Source organism: Pteronotus mesoamericanus, unplaced genomic scaffold, assembly GCF_021234165.1.
Source record: "Pteronotus mesoamericanus isolate MK-2021 breed Mesoamerican mustached bat unplaced genomic scaffold, CSHL_Meso_final contig_74, whole genome shotgun sequence".
Taxonomy (NCBI): domain Eukaryota; kingdom Metazoa; phylum Chordata; class Mammalia; order Chiroptera; family Mormoopidae; genus Pteronotus; species Pteronotus mesoamericanus.
This window is the reverse complement of record NW_026555247.1, coordinates 33,526,421-33,547,708: the sequence shown is the minus strand read 5'-3', so window position 1 is coordinate 33,547,708 and position 21,288 is coordinate 33,526,421. Positions and strand designations below refer to the sequence as shown.

The following is a 21,288-nucleotide window of genomic DNA, read 5'->3' as shown; positions in this document are numbered from 1 at the left end:
ACCTTCTATAAAACAATTCAGCACTTGTCTCATGCCATTTTTCTTTATAACGCTCTTTTATTTGGTTTCTGTCTGTCTCCCCAATACACTACATGCTCCGTGAGGCTGCTGTCTCCCCAGTACCCAGAATGACGGGCACATAGCATGTTCTCAATAAACACCGGTTGCATTAAGTTAGTGACTTCTGCTTCGTTTATGTCCTCTCTGTTAGAAGGTCAACTCCGGGGAGTGGGGCCTGGATTTCTATTCTTTTGTGTCTCCTACAGCCTCATGTGTTTGGATATAACAAAACTCTCCAGGTCTTTCCTCAAAAGCCACACTTTTCCTTTTTTTGTGCTCTGCTACTTGTTAGCTGTGTGGCCTTAAGCAAGTCAATTAACTTTTCTGCGATTCGCTTTCTTCCTGAGTAAAAGAAAAAATTGTGATTTCAATGAGATTATTCATGCAAAATGATTGGAAAAGTGCGCGTGGCAACCTAAGACAAATGTTAGTCATTATTGGCTAGTAGTTAATATCATTTTACGGCCCGCTCCCTGATAGCGTATTGTCCCCAGAATCACCCTGTCCTGGCTCGTCACACCAGTTGAGTTTAGAGCCAGAATCACTGTACGGGAATAGTGTTGAAAAGTCTCAGAATCAGTGGAGAACTTTCAAAGACGAGAAGGAAGCGGATGTTTAACAGGACAGGTGTAACCTGGACACAAGTAGCGAGGCTGTTTAGTCACATGTGTTTGTATCTGAAGCCCTGTCTGTATGGTTTTTGGAAGGTGGACCCTGTGACATCGTGGTGGACAGACAGACCCCAGGAGGCTGTGGAACGTTCCCAAGGTCACTCTGGTTTGTAGCGGGCAGAGAGTCATTCCTAAGTCCTAACTGTCTCAGTCAAAGACTTCGACCCCTGCAGGGGTCCGCCCGTGATTTAGATGCCTGCAGGCATCTAAAAACATGAGGTATTGGTGGTGAGTGAGCCTGGGTGATGAGTGTAGGTGAGCCAGTTAGAAATACCTCCACTCCTCCAAGAAACGCCTCAAGGCACACACATTGTGCAAAAGGTAGAACTGTCACCACCAAGTTCACTTTCAAAGGACAGGAGGTTATTTCCACCATGGAGAGCAAGGCTCCGAAGCCAAGTTGTCTGGACTTAAATCCCAGATTTACCTCTTATACGCCATATCATTTTGGGCAAGTCACTTAACCTCTCTGTATCTCAGTTTCCTCGTCTGCAAAATGGGGATAATGCTAGTACCTACATTATAGGGTTGGTGTGGGGATGAAGCCAACACATGCAAACAGTTTAGAATACTCTATCAATAATATTTTTTGCACTTTGGACAGGTTCCCCACACTGAACTGACTAGAAATAGGACAATTTGGAGATAAGGAAGGTAGATTAGTTTGGCAACAGTGTCCCTCTTCACTATTTCCCTCTTGGAAGATAAAATATAATTAACGTGTTTGATCAAGGAATCATTGGGTAGAAATAAAGATGACTTAATCTTGATGTGTCTTGGCGAAGACGGAAAAGGCATTTAATCCAAGGTTGGAAAGCATTTTGTGAACCTGGTGTTCCTGTGAGCTTAAGTAGGTGTAATAAGTCTTAAGGATGACTGATAGAACTTTCCGGCACCCAGAAGGCCTCTGTGTTCCCAGCACAGCCCAGGCCACGTCATTTTTCCTGAATGGACTCAGCAGGTGCCATCCTAGCCATTGCTCAGACCTGTCTGGAGTGTTTCTTGAATGAGTCTTGAGGGTCTCACGGGAGACTGCCGTTCCGTTCCCGGAGTGATAGGCTCATGTCGGAATCCACCGCCCGTCGTCACTTTCTGGTTCTGATTTGGTAGTAAGTGTCTCAGAGGCGTGAATAGTTCTGGGAGATGCCCTGGGACACTCAGCTTCTCCTGAGTGATCACTCATCTTTTCCTGGGGACAGAACTTGAGGGTTGTTCCCACTGGCTGCTGTCAGGGCAAATCAATGTTAGTTTGGAGGCAGGTGATAGAATCACCCAAGAGCCTCTCCCAAGGCCTTGGGGCAGCTTGAGAAAGGTGAACTGATCATTGGAAACTAGACATGCACTGAATGTTGCTGAAAATGCCAGTCCATTGACACCTTCCGAGAACTCAGAGCAGACCAGTTTGAGGGCTACCTGGGGTTCAGTCTTTGTAATCACAGCACCATGGCCTGACATTTCTGAGGACTGACAAGGTGGGGAGCCTCGCTGATGTAGGAACCAGGGCACTGGCACTTGCGATCATTGATTGACTTCTTCATTAAAGGTGAACATCATACAGAAGCCACTTGACAAAGGCAGACAGTTAGGGGCAGAGCTGGAACCAGATTGGGCCTTGTGAGACCTGGGAAGGGCTTTGCTCCAAGTCTGAGGGGAGGGGTCAGGGGACACAGGACCAAGAGCAAGGTTTGGTTTAAGAACATGTGTCTTTGTCCTGACCAGCCAGCCCTATTTTCTGTCTGTCATGAGCTCAGCTGAGGGCCTCCCATGAAATTGCCCCCGACCTTGGCACCATCGCCCCGAAGCCTCTCCTGTTCCTGCCTCCCTGCTCTGTCTTCCCATGGCTCTGTCTCAAAGTTCTCTGTGAACTGCTGTTTGCCTTGGATCCCATGCCTCCTCTCTGTCTGCTCCAGACTCTGTCCCTTCTGATTGCCTGGCTTTCTTACCCTCTCTCCAAAATGCAGGCAGCAGCTCCCTTTTCCAAAAACTCTAAGCTTGGGCCAGTCCCAGCACCTTCAGCTCCTCAGTGCCTGAGACATCAGCCCCATACATGCTTGGGGCAATGCTTTGGATCCTCCCAGGACCTCCTGCAGACACACCTGAGCCCCAGAGGAACCCAAGATGGGCTCAACCTGTGCTCCTGACCCTGCCTGTTTTAGCTCAAAAATATCACAGGCTTGGGGGCTTCAACAACAGAAATAGATTTCTCACAGTTCTTGAGAGTGGAAGTCTGAGATCAGGGTAACCAGCAGGGTGGGGCTCTCATGAGGACTCTGCCAGGCTTATAGAGAGCTGTATTCTGGCTGTATCCTCACATGATAGAGAGAGAGAGTGCTCTAGCAAGCCAGCCAGCTCTGGTATCTATTCCTATAAAAGGCCACTAATCCCAGCATGAGGACCCCACCCTCATAATCTCATCTAACCCTAATCCCTTCCAAAGTCCCTATCTCCAAATACCATTACCTTGGGGGTTATAGCTTCAACATATGAAAGTTAGGTGAACACAATTCAGGCCCTAGGATTACCCCAAATATGGAAGATGCCCAGAGGGGCCTACTGGCTAAGAATCAAGAGATTTTTCAGCTCTCTGTGAGAGTGTATGTGGATACTTAAGAGGGCTGGCTTTAGTTATACTGACTGGTTTCAAGTCTTGGCCCTACTTCTTAATTGGGCATGTTGCTTATCTGCCTCAGTTCTATATCTATAGAGTGGAAATAATAATACTATTTCCCTGGCAGGGTTGGGTGAAGAGTGAAATAATCCACATAAGGCTTTTCTGAACTGTGCCTGGCACTCAGCAAATGCTAAGTAAGTGTTAACTCTTTTTACACTGAGGTCTCCTGTGTTTTGTTAGACATAGTCACTCTCGGTCATGAGAGTTTGAAAGTGGAATCAGGCTACCTGCCCATTTCAGAGAAGATGGGGCCCAACAGATCTCTGTACTCAGATTCCAGAGATGGCCTAGTGTGGCTGCTGCTTCTATAGGTGCTGAGAAGCCAGGCTCAGACCAAAGACATGGACTCTACCTGGGTAGGTAGGATAGATGGAAGACTGAGTGAAGCTTGGGGCAATTATTTAGAACAGATCTTGAACATTAACTCACTTCTGAGCCGCTACAGAGCTCAAAGGTGTTAATCAGGCCTAGTAGCATGCCGCCACAGGGCCTTTGCCCATGCTCTTCCTTCTGCCTGGAATGTTCTTTCCCCAGATAGTCCATAACTAAGTTCTCTTACTTCCTTTAGGTTTCTGCTCAAAATCACCTGATCACTGAGCCCTTCTCCAACCAGCCATTTAAAGTAGCACCATCTGATCCCAACATATCCTTTCTTTCTGAACTTGCTATATTTTTCACATAGCACATGACATTGTATGTGTGTATGTATACACACTCATATTTAACAGATTTATGTAGGTGTAATCGATGTACAACAAACTGCACATATTTGAAGGGTTCAGTTCGGCTGGGCTTTGACACACGCGCACCCCCATGAAACCATCACCATCACCAAGGCAGTGAACAGAAGTAACACCCTCAAAAGATTTTTTTCAGTGTCCCTTGGCAAACCTGCTTTCCTACCACTGTCTGCCCACCCATCCTCACATGACAGCCATTCTGCTTCTGGTCACTGGAGATGAGTTACTAGTTTTTTCTAGTCTTTTCTAGAATTTTATGTAAATGAAATCATGGCGCACATGTTGTTTTGTATCTGGCCCCTTTCACTCGGCATAACTTTCCTGAGAATCATCTGTGTTGTTTGGCATATCACAGTGTTGCTGAGCGGTATTTCGGTGTTTCATTGTTTGGGTTTGCCAGAATTTGTTGCTCTGTTCACCTGTGACAGACATTTGGGTTGTTTCCAGTCGTGATATATAGTCATTTGTGTTTTTGTTCATTGTGAGTCTCCCCCAGCTGAAATGTGAGTTCCATCAAAGCAGAGACTTGTCTGATCTGTTCCCTGCCGTCCATCTAGCGCCCAGCTCAGGGCCTGGCTCTCAACAGGCATTCACTACCGATTTGTGGGATGAATTAATCAAACAACACATTTAGTGCTTCTGTTACGTTCTTCACTGAGCCTCGACCTGAGGGGAGGGGAAAGAGCTGATGGGGTTCTGAACATGCTACCCCAAAATATGGCACCTGACATATCAAATACCTTTGGTGGAAGGGATTCTTTAAAAAATGTCAGAGCCCTGGACATGTGGCTCTATGTGCTTGGCATTGTCCTGCAAACTGAAAGGTTGCTGGTTCAATTCCTGTTCAGGGAACATGCCTGGGTTGTGCATTCAGTCTGTGGTTGGGGTTGTATGAGAGACAACTGATCAGTGTTTCTCTAACACATTGATGTTTCTCTCTCTCCCCACTCCCCCTTCCTCTCTCTCTAAAATCATTAAACATATGCTTGGGTGAGGATTAAGGAAAAAAAGAAGCCGGAAGATTGCTCTGCCCACCCCCTTTCCTTTCTTCCCTGAAACAGGTCATAACGCGTCCAGGGAGGCAAGACATTCTTATCACCAGAGACTCCCTGAAACAGGTCATAACGCGTCCAGGGAGGCAAGACATTCTTATCACCAGAGACGGGGAATTCGGAGCCAATAGATCTGTACAAACAAACCTTGTTAAACCAACACCAGTCTTCCTAGTTCTTTCCTCACCCTTTACTGCCTCTGGCCTAAACCCTGTTGTCTTGTCCATTCTTTACACAGTCATCGTTTCTTTGTCTAAAAGGTTTAAAAGCTGCCTGCTCTGGTCACTTCTTCAGGTCTTTGTTCCCTTGTAAAAGCTCCCATGGACGTGTATAAATTCAATAAAATGTGTATGCTTTTCTCCCATTAATCTGTCCTTGTTGGCTTAATTTTCAGACCCAGCCAGGGGCCCAAAGAGGGTCAGAGAGAACTTGTCCCCCCTGCAGCGTCGTTCCACGGGCAGCCCCCTGAAGCTGGGGAAGCGATTTGAACGACAGCGGTCCCCCCAGTGGCGCTTTAGAGGCTAAACCACCTGAGGGGGTTGCGAAGTCAGGAAATATGTTAAACAGCCCCCCACAGGGGCTGTAGGAGAAGGCCACACTGTCACTCATTGAGCTCCAGGGAGCCTGAGCTTCCAGTCACTATGCCCGCCCTGCCCCCCTTCCTTTCCTTGTCATTCCCATTTCTTGGGCTGCTGCTCCAGCAGAGCCGGGACTTGTCCTCCTTGCCAGGCCTGAGCGGCCTCCCCCCCAACATGGGGCTGCTCTTCCCTGTCACCAGGCCAGCTCCATGAGTTCCTGTCACACTGCTTGTCCCCACGCCTGCTCACCCAGCAGGCACCAGGAGATGGGAGCAAGGCAGAGGCAGCGTGATGGCTCAGTGAAGATGACAAAGAGGGACACAGCCAGCATGAGGCTCTGACCACAGAGCCATAGGCCAAGGGAAGCAATTAAATCGTGACAGGCTTCTTCCTTGACCCGTCTGCCAGGCGGCTTTGAACAGAGCCGTCCCCGGGTCTGGTTTTGCGCGTTTCCCCTGACTGAGCCCAGCAATTAGTGTTTTCAGAAAGCAAAACCAACTCTACCACCCACCAAGTGGCATGTGGGGTGAGCTGGGAACTCATCTCAAATTAAGCAGCAAGTCAAGTGACAGCTGATATTTTTTCTGTCTTGAACAAAGGGACTTTCCCTCTTCGTAGACACTTGGAGTCCCAGAGCAGGAAGCGGCTAGAAGACCTTGCCACTTGAAGTTGATTTAGACCAGCAGCTCCTGGGGAGCTTGTTAGAATGTCAGACTCCTGGTCCCCAGCCCTGACCTGGCCAATCAGATTCTGAGTTTTAATGAGCTCCCAGGTGATTCATGAGCATGTGAATGCAGGTGAAGCCACCTCTAAGGGTTTTTTTGAGAGGAGAAGCAGGTTTGGATAGGAAAACCAAGTTTGTTTTTGGGCATGCCGGCTGTTTGATGAATGAGTGTATTAGTCCTTCAGGCTTCTAAGTAAACTTGCTCTTACAGAAACGCTCTGGGTCCTCTGAGCCAGTGGCCAGTGGCACATTGTTTTCTGTTCTGCTTTCAAGATGCCCTGTCTTTCACAGATGGACTTACAATTTAATCTAGGAGCTTTGCTATTGTTACAATGCCCCTTGAGACTCCTGGAGACAGTCTGGGACACTATGCTAACTTGATGGCCTACTGGTAGGTGGGGGGAGGGGGCAGTCAACCGTCTGTCAGCTAAGCCTGAGACTAGTAATGCCAAAGAATGTCTTCCTTTCTGAAGTCACTTCGCTCATTTCTTGTTTAAAAAACATCTGGTCAGCCTGCCTTGCTCCCAGAGGCTCAAAAACCTGTCAAAAGCTCAGTGCATTTGTGCCAAACTAGAGCAAGGAAGTCGCTTTCCTTATAGGCCCAGGCAAAGGTCCCTCCTCTGTCATTATTGCCTGGGTTCTCCTGCACCACATGCGTACAAGAGCTGATGGCCGCTTAGCTCAGGGCCTCAGAGCTCTAGCCGCCCATTGGAGTCACCGAGGACCTCAAGAAGTGCCCATGGCGAACCCCTTCACCCCACCATGCTGCTTAGTTGCTTTTTTTGGTGGGGCTCTGGCACTGGTATTTTTCCCCTTTTTAAACAGACTTCATTTTTAAGAGCGGTTTTAGGTTCTCAACATCACTGAGCAGAAAGGACAGAGTTTGCATACAATCCCCTGCTCCCTTCAACCCTACGCAGGCTCTTCCACTATCAACATCACCCACCAGAGTGGGGTATTTGTTACAATCGCTGAGCCTCCATTGACACATCATGATCCCCCGAAGTCCATGGTTGACATCAGGGTACACCCTTGGTGTTGCGCATTCCGTGGGTTTGGGCCAATGTATCATGCCATGTATCTGCCAGTGTAGTCCCATACAGGGCAGTTTCTGCCCTGAAAATCCTCTGGCACTGGTACTTTTAAAAAGCTGTTAAGTGAGTCTAACGGTCGGCCAGGGCTGAGGGCTACTGATTTAGTGCTTACCGAGGGCCAGGCTCTGCTTTAACACTTTAAGGGAACTCACTCCCCTAATTCTCATGTCACCTCTGGTGTAGGTACAATTCCGTCCCAAGCCGTGTAGTAGCTTGTCCAATGTCACACGTTAGGTGAACAGCTTGGGAACTACATCTGCCCCTCACCTCTAGGCCACGCCGGATTTGCAGGATACCTCTCCAAGCTCCTCAGAATTGCACTGGAGTCGAGAAGAACAGTGGACTGTCCCCTGCAGTTGACTCGGATGCCGTGACCCCGAGCAGAACTCAGTGCCTGCCAGCCCAGAGCCCCTGTCCTCCGGGCCCCTGCCCACCAGCTCCACCCTCAATGACCCCATGCCAGCTCATTTCTTTGCTGCCCCTTGCACATGACCTGCTGGTTCCAGCTCTGGGACATCAGCCCAAGACGCCCTCCCCTGCTCCCTACCCAGCCAACGTTTAATCCTTCCCCAACTGGGCTCAAGTTCCAAGCTCCTGGCTTCATTCCCTGAAAACCCAGGCCTCCTGGACCTGCCCTTTCCTGCCAGAGCACCACCCCCTGCCTCAGCTGTGCCTTTGGGGATTCAATGGCACATCTGCAGGTCCCCTCGGGGGACTTTCCAGGGTCCCTTCTCACGCCCCCTGCAGTGTGTGGGCTTATACAGTTGGGGGGCCACAGGACATGTGGGATATGGGGTGGTCTTGCTCAAGCAGAGGCTGCGGGCCTCATCAGCTTCCCTGTACAGTGTGCTGGCGTGGCAAGCATCTCCCAGAGGATTTCCAACTGTTCCCCCCCGACCCCAAGACGGCTGCTCTGACCTGCTTCCCAGTGAACTGGAGCCTGACGTTCAACCCCCCATTCTGGGAGGGAAAGATCTTCCACGAACCAGGCCCTGCCCCCTCCTGGGGGGCGACCATGCCTCCTGATTTGCCTGGGTCAGCCTCCGTTTCCCTGGCGTGGCCACAGCTTCTGCCTGTGGTCTTGATATAACAACTAAGTATGTCGCCTCTCACTCTCTAAAGTGTGCTATGTAAACAGTAAATAATGCAGCTGCCTTATCTTTCAGCTCACCACTTCCCCAGTGAGGTCACCCCGAGATTAGGTCAGTAGGAAGACACCACATCCTAGGTTGCAGTGACAAAAGGACGCAGAAGCACTCCTAGTTCTGGGTCACTGGTCACAGGGCACGGGGCAGAAGCTAGAACCCTGGTGGACCTGTCCTGTGGGTCCTCGAGCTACTGAAGAGGGGGAGCCTGCTACAAATGCCACCTGAGGCTGGCTCCTCCCTTCCACCCTCCCATCTCCTACGACTCTCTGGCCACACGCAGCAGGAAGCCAGGGGTCCTGGCAGCTAGAGACACGAGAAGGGGTCAGCCCCTGGGTGCAGAGCAGAGTGGGGGAAGGGCACAGAGAGGGGGACAGGCAGACAGGCCCCGGAGTGGCACAGCTCAAGACCCCTCTCCACTCTTCAGATGTGGGGTCACTATGTCTGTTTTATTGGCTAAACACCTGAATAAAGTGGTAGGTGTATGAGGAATCTTCTCATCCATTTCGAAATGCATCTCGCTGCTTGGAGAGAATAGGATCCAGAAATTCTGTATGTTTCCAGCATTAGAGTTCTCCCATCTCCGTGACCAACAAAGCTTTTGGGCATGAACAGCCTAACCCTTTCCTATTCTTTTAGTTATTCTGAATAAATCAATTAATAAAATTGATAGCAGCAGTTAGGCAAGTAATAAATACAGACACTTGGTGTAAGAGAATATTGACCTTCACCTGGCGCTATGGTTGCGGTCAGGACATGGATGTCATCACGTCAGTATTTATTGAGCCGAGCCTTTGCCCTGCTTCCTGGTGCATGGGAAGGCAAGGCTCAGAGAATTCATAGCCACGTGGCGGTGGGGTGGGGAGGCAAGGAGGCAAATGCGGAGGCTCCTCACCCCTGCATTCTTGGCTCCACAGGCGAAGGCTGCAGACATTCCCTCCCAGATCTTGCTTTCTTCCACTCATCAGTGGAATACATAATAAAATAGAATAACATCTAAAATCCCGAGAAGATTCCAAATCTTACCTCCAGCCAATAGTTTCAGCTTCCTCTCCTGTGAGCTCTGCGTTCAGGAAGCTCGGCCATATTGCACAGTTTGAGTCTCAGCAATTTTACCATTGTTGGGAGAGTTCTCTGGGGAGCAGAGAAAGGACCTTCAGGAGACAAAAGAACAGCAATGTGAGCTGGGGAATCCACTTTTCGGTCCACACAGGAGTAACTGATTTTTTTTGATTTGTGACAGTGGAATCGTGAATAAACAGATGTATGTGAAAACACAGCACCCTTGGGGTATTGATGATGATGTTGATGTTGATGATGATGATGATAGAAATGTAGGGATTTAAAAGTGTATCCATTCCTATAAGTCTATTGCTCTGGTAGATAGAAAGAGAAAAAGAAATGATTCCTTGTCTTCTTTTTGTGCTTGTTGCATTATGTTCCCCAACCCCTTGTCTTCATATTCTCATTTTATAGGATTACTAGTCCTGTGGCTATTTTCCCTGTGTTCTTCATTCTCACCCGCATGTATAACCCTTGTTCCCGTGCTTCAAAACCATCCTAAGCTGGCAGGATCTCGAGGAATTTCTAGCATCAGCACCCCCCCCCCCCGCCCCGCCGCCCTCTTTGCTCCCAACTTTGATGGAATCAGCCTCCTCCTGCCCACAATTAAATAAGGTCGACTCATGTGTTGAGCATCACATCAGAATCTCTGGGGGGTAGAAGCCAGACATAGGTCTTCTTTTTTCTTTCTAAATCAGGAAATTTAGGGCCAGAGAGATGAAGCCATCTGCCTACGAGAGCATGTCAATGACTGTACCAAGCAAAACAGTCAGCCTTCCCTGCTAATACCACCTTCCAGAGCCCAACATCACTTCTCTGCCAGGTGTTACACTGTGAGAGAATGCTGAGAGCATTTTACAGCTTCCCCTGGGGAGTAGCTTTAATCAGTGGTTCCCAAAGTGTGGTCCACGGATACCTAGGGGGTCCCTAAGGCCCTTTCCAAGGGTCCATAAGGTCGAAACTGTTGTGTCAAGGAACCAAAACACCATTTGTCTTTTTCACATGAATACTGATGGTAAAACTCTTGGTGCCTTAGCATCGATCCAGACATGCTGTAGTTTGTGGTCCCAGACGATGCTAGTTGTTATACAATTCTTTAGCAGTCACAGTTTAAAACAAACCAAAACCCAGAAAACCTTACTTAATAATGTTCTTGACACATCAGTAAAAATGGCTAATTTTATCAAATCTTGACAACTCAGTAAAAACTCTCGTAATTACTGTGAAATGAAATGGGAGGTGTGCTGGCTTTCCTCGAGCCGATGGTCCTCCTGAGGAAAAGAACCTGCGTGACTGTTCAAGTTGTGAGCTAAACTAGCCCCCTTTTTCATGGAGTATAATATTTACTTGAAATAACAATGGACAAACAGTGGTTATTTAGCCTTGGGTACTTGGCAAACATTTCTCAAAAATGAACAATATAGATCTGCCACTTTAACGAAAACTAAGTGTCTGTGTTGTCAATGAAAAAAATCCAAGCTTTTTCAGAAGGTATAAACTTCCAGTTATAAAGTGAATCAGTCTTGGGGATGTGATGCACAGCATGTACAGCATGGTGACTATATACTCTATTGTAGCTCTGAAAGATGCTAAGAGAGTAGATCTTCAAAGTTCTCATCACAAGACAAAAACTTGTAACCGTGTGTGGCGATGGTGGTTAACTAGATTTATTGTGGTGATCATTTCACAACATAGAAAAATATCAAATCATTATGTTGTACACCTGAAACCACTATAATGTGACATGTCAATTTTTTCTCAATTCTTTTAAAATCTAAGTTTTTAAGCTATCATTGCAGTCCTTTTCCCTTTCTTTCTGGGACTCTCATTATGCATATGTTGTAAGCTTGAGGGTGTCCCACAGGTCTCGGAGACGATTCACTTTTCTCCATTCTTTTTTCTCCCTGTTCCTAAGACTGGACAATCTCAATTGATCATCTTCAAGTTCACTGTTTATTGTCTGCTCAAATCTGCTGTTGATACCTCTAGTTAACCTTTTACTTCAGTTATACTTTTTGACTTTAGAATTTCTGTTTGGTTCTTATTTATAATTTCTATGTCTTTATTGAGACATTGTCCCCGTACTTTAATTCTTTAGGTGTGTTTTCTTTTCATTCCTTAAACATACTTAAAATAGCTAATTTAAAATCTTTATCTAGCAAGTTTGGGAACAGTTACTATTGGCCACTTTTTTTTTTTGCCTGTGTATGTATGGACCACACTGTATTCTTTCTTTGTATGTCTCATAATTTTCTTCTGAAAACTGGACATTTTAAACAATAGAATGTAGCAACTCTGGAAATGAGATCCTCTCCGCTTCCCAGGGTTTGGTGGTGTTTGTATGTTTAATGACTTTTTTGAACTAATTCCTTAAAATCAGCATTCTTTACTGTTTGTGGCCACTGAAGTCTCTACTCATTTTGCTTAGTGGTCAGTTAGTGATTGGACAGAGATCTCCTTCGATGCCTGAAAGCAACACATCTCCTAGTTTTTGCTGAGGGGATCTGTGTACATGTTGGACATGCATGCCTTCCACATAGTCAGGCAGTTGACAATTCTGCCTTAGCCTTCACTTCTGCTAGCACAGAGCTTTCAGGTCACTTGGAAGGGAGAACTTAATGTATTTCAGGTCCTTTCTGAACATGCACACAGCCCTGGACATGCTCATAGCCTTACACAGGTGGATGGTCTTCTATATTTCCAGGAATATGCCGGAGCTCTTCAGTGCCCCCTTGGACATTTCACTCCCTAGTGTTCTCTTTTAATTTTTTCAGTTAGCCTACTGATTGTATCAGTTACCCACTGCCTCAGGCAGCCTTGATGTTAAACAATTGCTTCGGAATTGTTTTCTGACAAACACCCACGGGGAAGATGTTCACACCAGCTGAGCTCTGGGTCAGATCACAGGATAGTAATCTTGTAAGTGGGATCTTTCAGCGAAACTCCAGGCAGGTCAGACAAAGACAGTTTCCTGGGACTGGGGCTTTGGAATTGCTCCAACTCTATTTGGCCCTCTCTTGAATAAATGTTCCTCACATTGCCTGTGGTTACTAAAAGTTGATTCAGGCAACTTTTGCCAATGTTCTTCTTCCTTTTATGGAGGAGAAAATTTCCATAAGTCCTTACTCTGCCGTTTTGCTGATGCCCTTGCCCTTCATGCTTCTACCACACAACTTAACACAGAACTGACTTACATCATTATGATAAATTGATATTTCTATTATTCACCTAACTAGAAATTTGAAAAATGTGCATCCTGCATCAGAAATTTGGCACTTTCCCAATATTTAAAAATTATTCTGATAGGAGTAGTAGTAATATTAGTAAATGTGGTTTTAAAAATATTATATAATGAAATGTATTAATAATTGGAAGACCTCATGAACCAAGTTTTTCCAAATGACCAATATGTGATATTACAAAACCATGCATGGGTAAAGGCTGCATGTAAACTATAAACCAGTGGATTTTATGTAACAAGTATGGAAAGTTCATTGATGTGGTTTCAAATTCCACACTGCAAATAATCTTTGAATAGTATCAGAGAAGAATATTGGCCATCATATGGAAAGATTATTAAAATACTCTTTCTTTTTCCATATTTATATCTGTGTAAGGCCAGATTTTCTTCAGATTTTTCAACCAAAACAATATATTGCATCACATTGAATGCAGAAGCAGATACAAAAATCCAGCTGTCTTCAATTAAGCCAGATAGTAAAGATATATCAAAAAAATATAAAGCAATGCCACTTTTATGAAATTTTACTTTGTTCTGGGAAAATAGAGGTATTTTTCATAAAAACATGTTATTTATTCTGATGTGTAATGAGTTTATTTTTTGTTATTTTAAATGAATGTTTTCCATTTTTCTCAGTTTTAATATGGTATATATTGATAGACATAACACCTATAAACAAATGTTCTTTGGGGACCTCAATTATTCTTGAGAGCATAAAGGGGCCTTACTGCTAAAAAGTTTGAGAACTTCTGGTTTAGACCAGTCCAGGAGGTTCAAGCTCAGAAGCTACTCCATTCACTTTAGGTCATGTGGAGCTCTTTTCCTTTAATATGGAATGATTACTTTGGAAAGAACCTAGAGTATTCAAGCAAGACTTTCACAGCAGGCTGGAGGAATGCTGCTGCTTCCTTTAGCCGAAAGGAAAGATACTAAGGAGGGAACTCAATTAATTGTTCAGGGAATTTCTTCTTGGCTGGTTTTGCATTCCTGTCAAATCACTGTGGGCCACACACGTCACTCTGCCAGCATCTTGTAAAGATTCTAAACCTCAACCCTATTCACACCATTTCAGCAGCTACAACTCAAGTCCATTCTCTGGCCTCCCTGACTCTTCCAGATTGTGTCAGACAACTTAGCACAGGACTGACCTACAAGATCCTCTAAGAAAGTCATATTACCTCTCCCAGTGGATTTTCAGTAGTTTAGGGACAGACCCGATGTCTCACGCATCTCCTTGCCTCTTCCTCAGCTCTTAACACATCAGGCAATAGGACAGAACTTGACACAAGTTTGTCTAACACTGAATCTCCTGGGTTAGATGTTTGTACACATTTTACACAGATCAGTCAACAAAGATCTAAGTGTCACCTCTAAGTCAAAGCCAGGCTCCCATCTCCTGCCTTCTGAATATGGTTGTTGACTTCCGTGCTGGATAATACACAGAGTGAGATCAGCAATGTTACAAAGACCATGATGTCAAACAAGATCCATGAGGGTACAAATTACAAAGCGAGTGTAACATGTTTTCATTGGGACTGCAGGGTCTGGGGAGGGATCTAGGGGGAAAGGTCAGCAAAGCAGGTCTCAAGGCTCCAGGGGACTTGTCAATAAAGGGAGGGGCGTGAGAGCAGGGAGAGCGGGCTTGGCATGACCCAGGATTCAATTCCTTACAAAGCTGAACACCTGGCTTGGCTTATGTAAGTCAGGAGGCATGTAGGCAGGGGTTTCCAGCCAGAGGGGCTCACAGGCTGTGGTTTGGATTTAATAGTCATGTTAAATTATAGAGGAAACGGCACCTATTCTTCATAAACATGATCCTAGTATGGTATTATCTTTACAGTCTTCTGGCAAGAACCAGGTCTTCTTTGCATGGCCTTAGAGGATTGTTGCTCATGTGCTTCCTCTCTATGGGGTAGAATATTTCAGTTCCTTGTGTATAACATCCCACTCCAGAAAATAACGCTTTTTCAAATTCCCATAGCATAACCATGGCTTAAAATAAAAGGAGGGAAGAGACTAGAATGTAAAACATGCCCCCATTCCTCTAAGCAATTCTCAGCATTTTCAATTTGGGGCAAGATTGTGGGAAGTCTTAAGGGAAAATGCCATCTATGCAGGATTCTCAGCAGAAGGGGGGCAGATAGAGCTCAGAAGCCTGTTGCCTCAGACCACACACCCCTTTCCAGGGAGACCCTGGATGTCCCTGTGTGTGCAGTCAAAGTCATGTCTGTTTCCTGTGTGTTCCCTGATGTGAGAAATGCGGGCATGCACGTCCAAACGTGGCAAACTTACCTATCTGTTCTCTTCATTCTAGCTGCACCCAAAACGACACTGCCGTTTACCAGATTTCTGCTAAGAACTGTTTTGGGATGATCTGCTGTTCTGCTTCCATTGAAGTCGAGTGCTCGTCAGAGAACACACAACTTGCTCCTAACCTGAAGGAGGATGGGGCCACAGGCTGGAACCGTGACACACAGACCTCTGAGCAGAAAAGCACAAATCAAGTGGACGAGAAAGAGCCTCCTTCTAAGGAAGAAGAGAGTCTCTCCTTGGGGACTCCCATGTCAGCTGATTCCTCCTCCTCCAAATTTAACCCTTTGCCCTCACTCCAGTTACTGGTCAGCAATGACAGGAGCTCATCCAGTTCTGAGAATTCCTTGGATGCTAAAGGAACAAGGCAAACTGAAGAGGCTTGTGATCTGAACAGCACAGAGGAAATTGCAGATGGGTTGCTTTTTCCTAATTCAAGCCATATTCCCTATAAACAGGATGTGTGTTGCCCCGGGACAGTGCTGTCCGAATTATCAAAGTTAACGGACGGTGCGTTAAACAATGATGAAGCCTTAAAGTTAACGGACGGTAAGTTAAACAATGATGAAAACTTACACTCTAGTCATCAAAATCCCAAAGCACAGCAATACATTAGTGTCAGTCTCCCCCCGTCGGAGGCAGCCACACCCGTTTACCCAGGTGACAGGGCGCCTGTCAACGAGCAAATCGGCTCAGAGGTTTCCAGCGACGACTCTGACAGTGACTATGAACTTTGCCCAGAGATAACCCTGACCTGCACCGAGGAGTTTTCAGATGATGACCTGGAGTATCTGGAATGTTCCGATGTTATGACGGACTACTCTAATGCAGTTTGGCAAAGGAACCTGGAGGGGACGGAGCATGTTTTTTTATTAGAAAGCGATGACGAAGAGATGGAATTCCGCAAGTACGGCCTGGGGGAGCATGAGCCTTTGCTCAGTGAAATGGGTTGTGGGCCTCGGGTGTCAGATGACACCGGACCGATGGAGGCCGGCGCTGGCTTCTCTGGTGATCACTCACAATCCCAAGAAGCGAGGGTAAGGCGTCGCCGAGCCTCCACCCACAGTCCCCCATGCCCACAAACAGGGATGACTCTGACTTTGGGATCTCACCAGGATGGGACGTCTGCGGTGACAGACCAGGGGAGATATAAACGACCCGCTGCTTCTGCTGAAAATGATTATCCAGGAATTCAGGGAGAAACCAGAGACAGCCACCCGGCAGGAGGGGAATTCGCCAGTGACAGTCCACTAACCGTGGAGGAAGCAGGGACAGAGAGAGAGGTGCAGTGCTTGTCTGGTGAGTTAGAAACGTCAGGGATGAGCCAGTGTTTGGAGATGGTGGCCGAGGAAAGAGCAGGGGACACGGACTCATGGAGCAAGAGGAGCTCAGAGAAACCTGGCAGGGTGAGGCGACCAGGAATGAAGGGAAAACCCAAGAGGCTGAAGCCCACCCCGAAAGACAGTGCTACGGACGACACCCTTGGTGGCTTCCATCCCGCTGAACCTGCTAGGCACCCACTAACGCAGGGTGAGAGGAAGGAGAGCTCTCCTGCCGCAGCAGAAGCTCCTGATCGGAACTCCCAGTTCTGTCCAGAAGGTGCTGTTCTGACCCAAGCAGAGCAAGAGGCAGAAATGCTGCCCACTCCACCAGGCGCCCTCCCCCAGCAAGGGGGCTTGGACTGGGAGGGAGAAGGGGTGCAGGTTAACAGCCTCCTTGAAACAAGCCGGGCTCCAGACCAGAGTGACCATCCTCAGGTAAGACTCCTCTCTTGAAAACTTACAAGGTAAAAGGTGCTTGTGTGTGCGTGTCTGCCTTCACTTCCCGTTCCCGATTGCTGTACCGCGTACCGCCAGGGTACTTGTGAATGACAGCTGCTGCTGCTAGGAAGGAAATCTGGTTTTGAAAAAAGGCCCAGATAAATCCTAAGCCATCCTAATTATAGCCAAAGACAGATAGAAGTTAAGAGACACTAATGGGATTCTGGACAGCTGGAAAAAGAAACCCGATAGCCCGTCTACTGCATGTGTTTTATCAGGCAATGCCACTATTCAGAAAGTTTTTCAAACAAATGTTTTGGGTGTAGCCCTTAAAGCAAAAACAAAACATTCATTTTAGTCATTCTGGGGGGTGGGGCACTTTGGAAATGGGAAGGGCTGGCTTTAGTCACAATTCATAGTACAAATGGGAGAGTTCAGTGTGCCTGAAGGACTTACAGATTTCACGTGGTGATGCTGGAAAAAGTAGATAAAGTAGGTTTTGCTGTGCTGGGGGGATATTTTGATCAGATGTGTGCTTTATTTTGTTTTGCTTACACCATGAAGGATAAAAGAGTCTAAGAAAATACTGCCACAAAGCGTATTTGTTTTACCCTGTTACTGACTTGGGGGGTGTATTTTAGAGAGATGGAATGAAATTCATGGCGATAATTAATGTACAGATGGTGTGTTTGATAAAGGAATTTATTATATTTTTAATTTTAAAGGGTTCCGATGGGCTTTGAATTGATGCTGTGTGTTGCCAAGGTTTTATTTTATAAATAAATACATAAGATGAGTTATTTATCAATTATTTTTACTGTATCTTGTGTTCACCCTTCCTCCGATTTTGTAGTAGAACCCAGTGTTGTTTTTAGAGAAGACTAGACATACTCCAGAGAAAATAAAATATTCCCAAATGCATTCAAAGTTATTAAACTCTCTGTGAAAAAGTCAAAGTTTAATGCCTTGATCTCTGATGACCCAGTTAGAAAATAACCAACCTAAAAATCTCCAGAGCTGAGGCAGCTTTTTAATGAGCAAACATTTCTGCTCCATGGGCCAAACAGACACATAAAAGCCCCACTTATATGTTACTTTTTGCACGTGAGCCAGATCTATCCTATTTGGTGGTTTAACATGCGCCACCTTGCTGAGTGCATGCCAAAGACCATGGACTCGTGCCCCATATAATTTATGGAAGTGGTTTTGTCAAATACTAACGCAGAATTTGGTCATGGTATTAATTTGTGCCTGTCAATAAATACAGCATTTCCTTTTCTATTCATAAAATGCTCTTCCTGGACCAGCAAAGTGCCTTTTCACAGCAGTTTACCCATATTGAGCTTTTCATTGGGCAGATGAATTATTAAAGGTTGGGGGGAGTGTGAAGTAGCCCAGAAGGAGTCAAATGGAAGGGTGGCAGCTATCGACAGTGTTAGTTTTGGATCCACCACTGTGGGAGGCCATTTCTAGCCCCCTTTGTCATCCGCATCTTGTGTTCTGAACTAAATTTCAAGATTAAGGTGGCCAGCAGGCTCCCTTGTTTACTGGCGATGTGGCTAAGTCCAATGGACCATCTCTGGGACCAAGGTCGTCTGTCTTGTGCACATTCTTGTCTCTATGGACGTTCTTATGGGACCCTTGCTCACACACTCACATGCACTCAAGCATTCATGAATCTACACCCAGCTCACCAGCTATTCACTCAAGGTCCAACCTGTGTTTTGTAGCATGACTTATCCCAGAACTTCTTAAGAAGCCTGCATTCTGCAGTTAGTATGTCCCTTTCTCACTTTGCTCTCCTCAGTCACAGAGCTGACCTCTCACTCAAGGGACAACCAGAAATGTGAATGCAAGTCGTACATTCAAGAGCAGTTCTGTGCAGCCTGAAGTTAGAAACAGATCTCTGTATCTGTGGTATTTATTTCCCCTTGACTAAAGCAAGAACGTTTTGCCAGAGGGTGAGTGAGTACAGATTCTTTTACCCATGCAAAACGTTACTGTCAAATTGCAGGAGATGCCTATGTTTCTTAACGTACATATGCAATAGAGCCAAATTTATAGCAAATGGCTAAATATCCATGTAAATGTGACACAAAAGCATGGGGCGGGGGGGCAGGAGTCACCAGGAACTAAAGCAAACTTTTTATAATGCTGTTCAAGAAGATAAAGATTAGTGAATCTTTTCATATTTAAGTCAAAAGACACTTTAAATATTTATTCTCAGACATTTGAGGCTTGTGGGAACTTAAAATCTTGCAACAATGAAAAATCCCTGGTTGGGGGTAATATTTAGTAAATTTGCCCACTCTTGACTCTTGCCTTACTCACTTACCTTTAGGTGGCTTTTGTAGAGACAGTGACCAGAAGCTTATCTTTTAGTATTTTTCTCTTCATCTGCATATTGCTTTTAGCATGCTGGGAAAAACTCCTTATTTCTAATTCTGCATTATAAACACCAGGCTGTATTGCAGCGTATCTCCTGCCTGTGCATATGCCTTCAGGTGTACTTATTTCCTGTCTTCCTTTCCTGCTTTCACAGTACAGGACCATCTTGTACTGATTTGTCTTGAAATAGTACTTACCCAGGGTAGGATTGGAAGGCCCCCAATTCTTGTGCATTTATGGAAGACGCCTAAGTTAATCCCAGTTTGGGAGTGGAAAACAGAGAGGGTACCCCAGGTTAACTTGAATCATCTTCAAGGATACACAGCCAATTCTTCACCTTGGTTTTGGTCTCCCTTTTCTGATCCAAACTCAGAGGCAAGATATGACAAGCGGCCCGTCTTAAGTTTCCCTGTAGCCATACTGGGGTAAGATCATCCTCACTCTTCAACCAGCTGTGCTATCCATGCCTGTCGGCATGGCTGCCCAGCCTCGCCCCAGAGAGACTTGTGTTTCCCTCTGGGGTCATGAGGTCTCAAGTGTACAGTATGGAAGTGTCTTCTTAGGTTCTGATCGTTAAGAACTTTCTGATCAGAAATAAGCACTAAGCATAGAAAGGGAGCTCCGTGGTGGCAGGGAGTTTGGCCGCTGATAAGTCCCACGTCCTTGGAATAGTGATGGCCACATGGTAGGCGCTCAGTAGTTGAGTCTGTAGCCATATGGACCTAGGTTCAATTTCAGGCATAGTCAGATATAAGTCTATGATGATGGGTCTCAACCATGTTATGGCTTTCATTGGCCTAAGAATACTCCATGGTTCCCTTCGTGTACCAACTTGCCACAAGGAAATTGCTTCTCGTTGCTCTCTTGGTCCCAGAAATGAATGTGCTAGAGTGGCCCATACCTTGTACTTGGGTTCCCTTGTGAATATTGGTGATTCACACACAACCTTGGCCTCATCGCTCTCAATGCTAAGGGTAGATCCAAGGAGATCTCACCGAATCCCCTTAGCCTTCAAGACCTTCCATGATATTCCTTCCATCTACCTCTGAGGGGCAAAGTAGGCACATCCATTGGTTTCCTTGTCTGGAAAACAAGGCATTTTCTCAGACCTGTGGCGTGTTTTCCATCTTCTTGTCCAAAATGCCCTCACTTGGCTTGTTGCTAGCTCAGCTCTTCTGGTCCTTCAAGGCCCAGGTCCTGTAGGGGTGTTCCTTCAGGCTGTGCCTCCTTTGAAGTGCTTTCCTCATCCCTTCCTATGATTTCTCCTCCCAGCACCCCTGGCCGCGTTGTTTGGATAGCGTAGTGAACTCCTGATCTGAGTTTGGTTCCTGCCCTGCTGCTTCCTGACTCTGTGACCCTGGGAAACCACACTTAAGCTCTCTCAGTCCCAGTTTCCTCATCAAAAACAGAAATAAAAATAATAATAATAATAATAATAATAATAATAACAATACCTCATAGAGTGCTGTGAGGATTGAAGTCTCGCACGTAAAATGCTCAGCAGAGTCCCTATTATGCAGTTAACATTTAATAAGTATTAACCTCTTTACTTTATTTATCTTCTTAATATCTCTCTTCTTTCTCCCCATATTAAAGACATACTGAGGGCTGGCTACAAGTGGCTTTATATCTGCTCTTGATTGAAATTTTTATGAGGTCACGGTACATGCACATGCCTTGTAAGAAATAACACAGAGAGCTCACTGTACACTTTTCCTGGGTTCCCCGGTTGGTAACATTGTGCCAAGCTGTGGTATATCTCCAGGATATTGACAATGATAGCATCTGCCAA

The 21,288-nt window shown here is 46.0% G+C and overlaps 1 protein-coding gene across 1 annotated transcript in view; it reads left to right on the top strand.

Moving 5' to 3' along the window:
* Positions 1-21,288, top strand: part of ALPK2 (alpha kinase 2) — an 89,590-nt gene that overhangs the window by 18,012 nt on the left and 50,290 nt on the right. Inside the window, exon 4 of the mRNA XM_054583735.1 lies at positions 15,353-17,105. Within this exon, the coding sequence (XP_054439710.1) occupies positions 15,353-17,105 (1,753 nt within the window). The remainder of the gene's footprint in view (positions 1-15,352; positions 17,106-21,288) is intronic.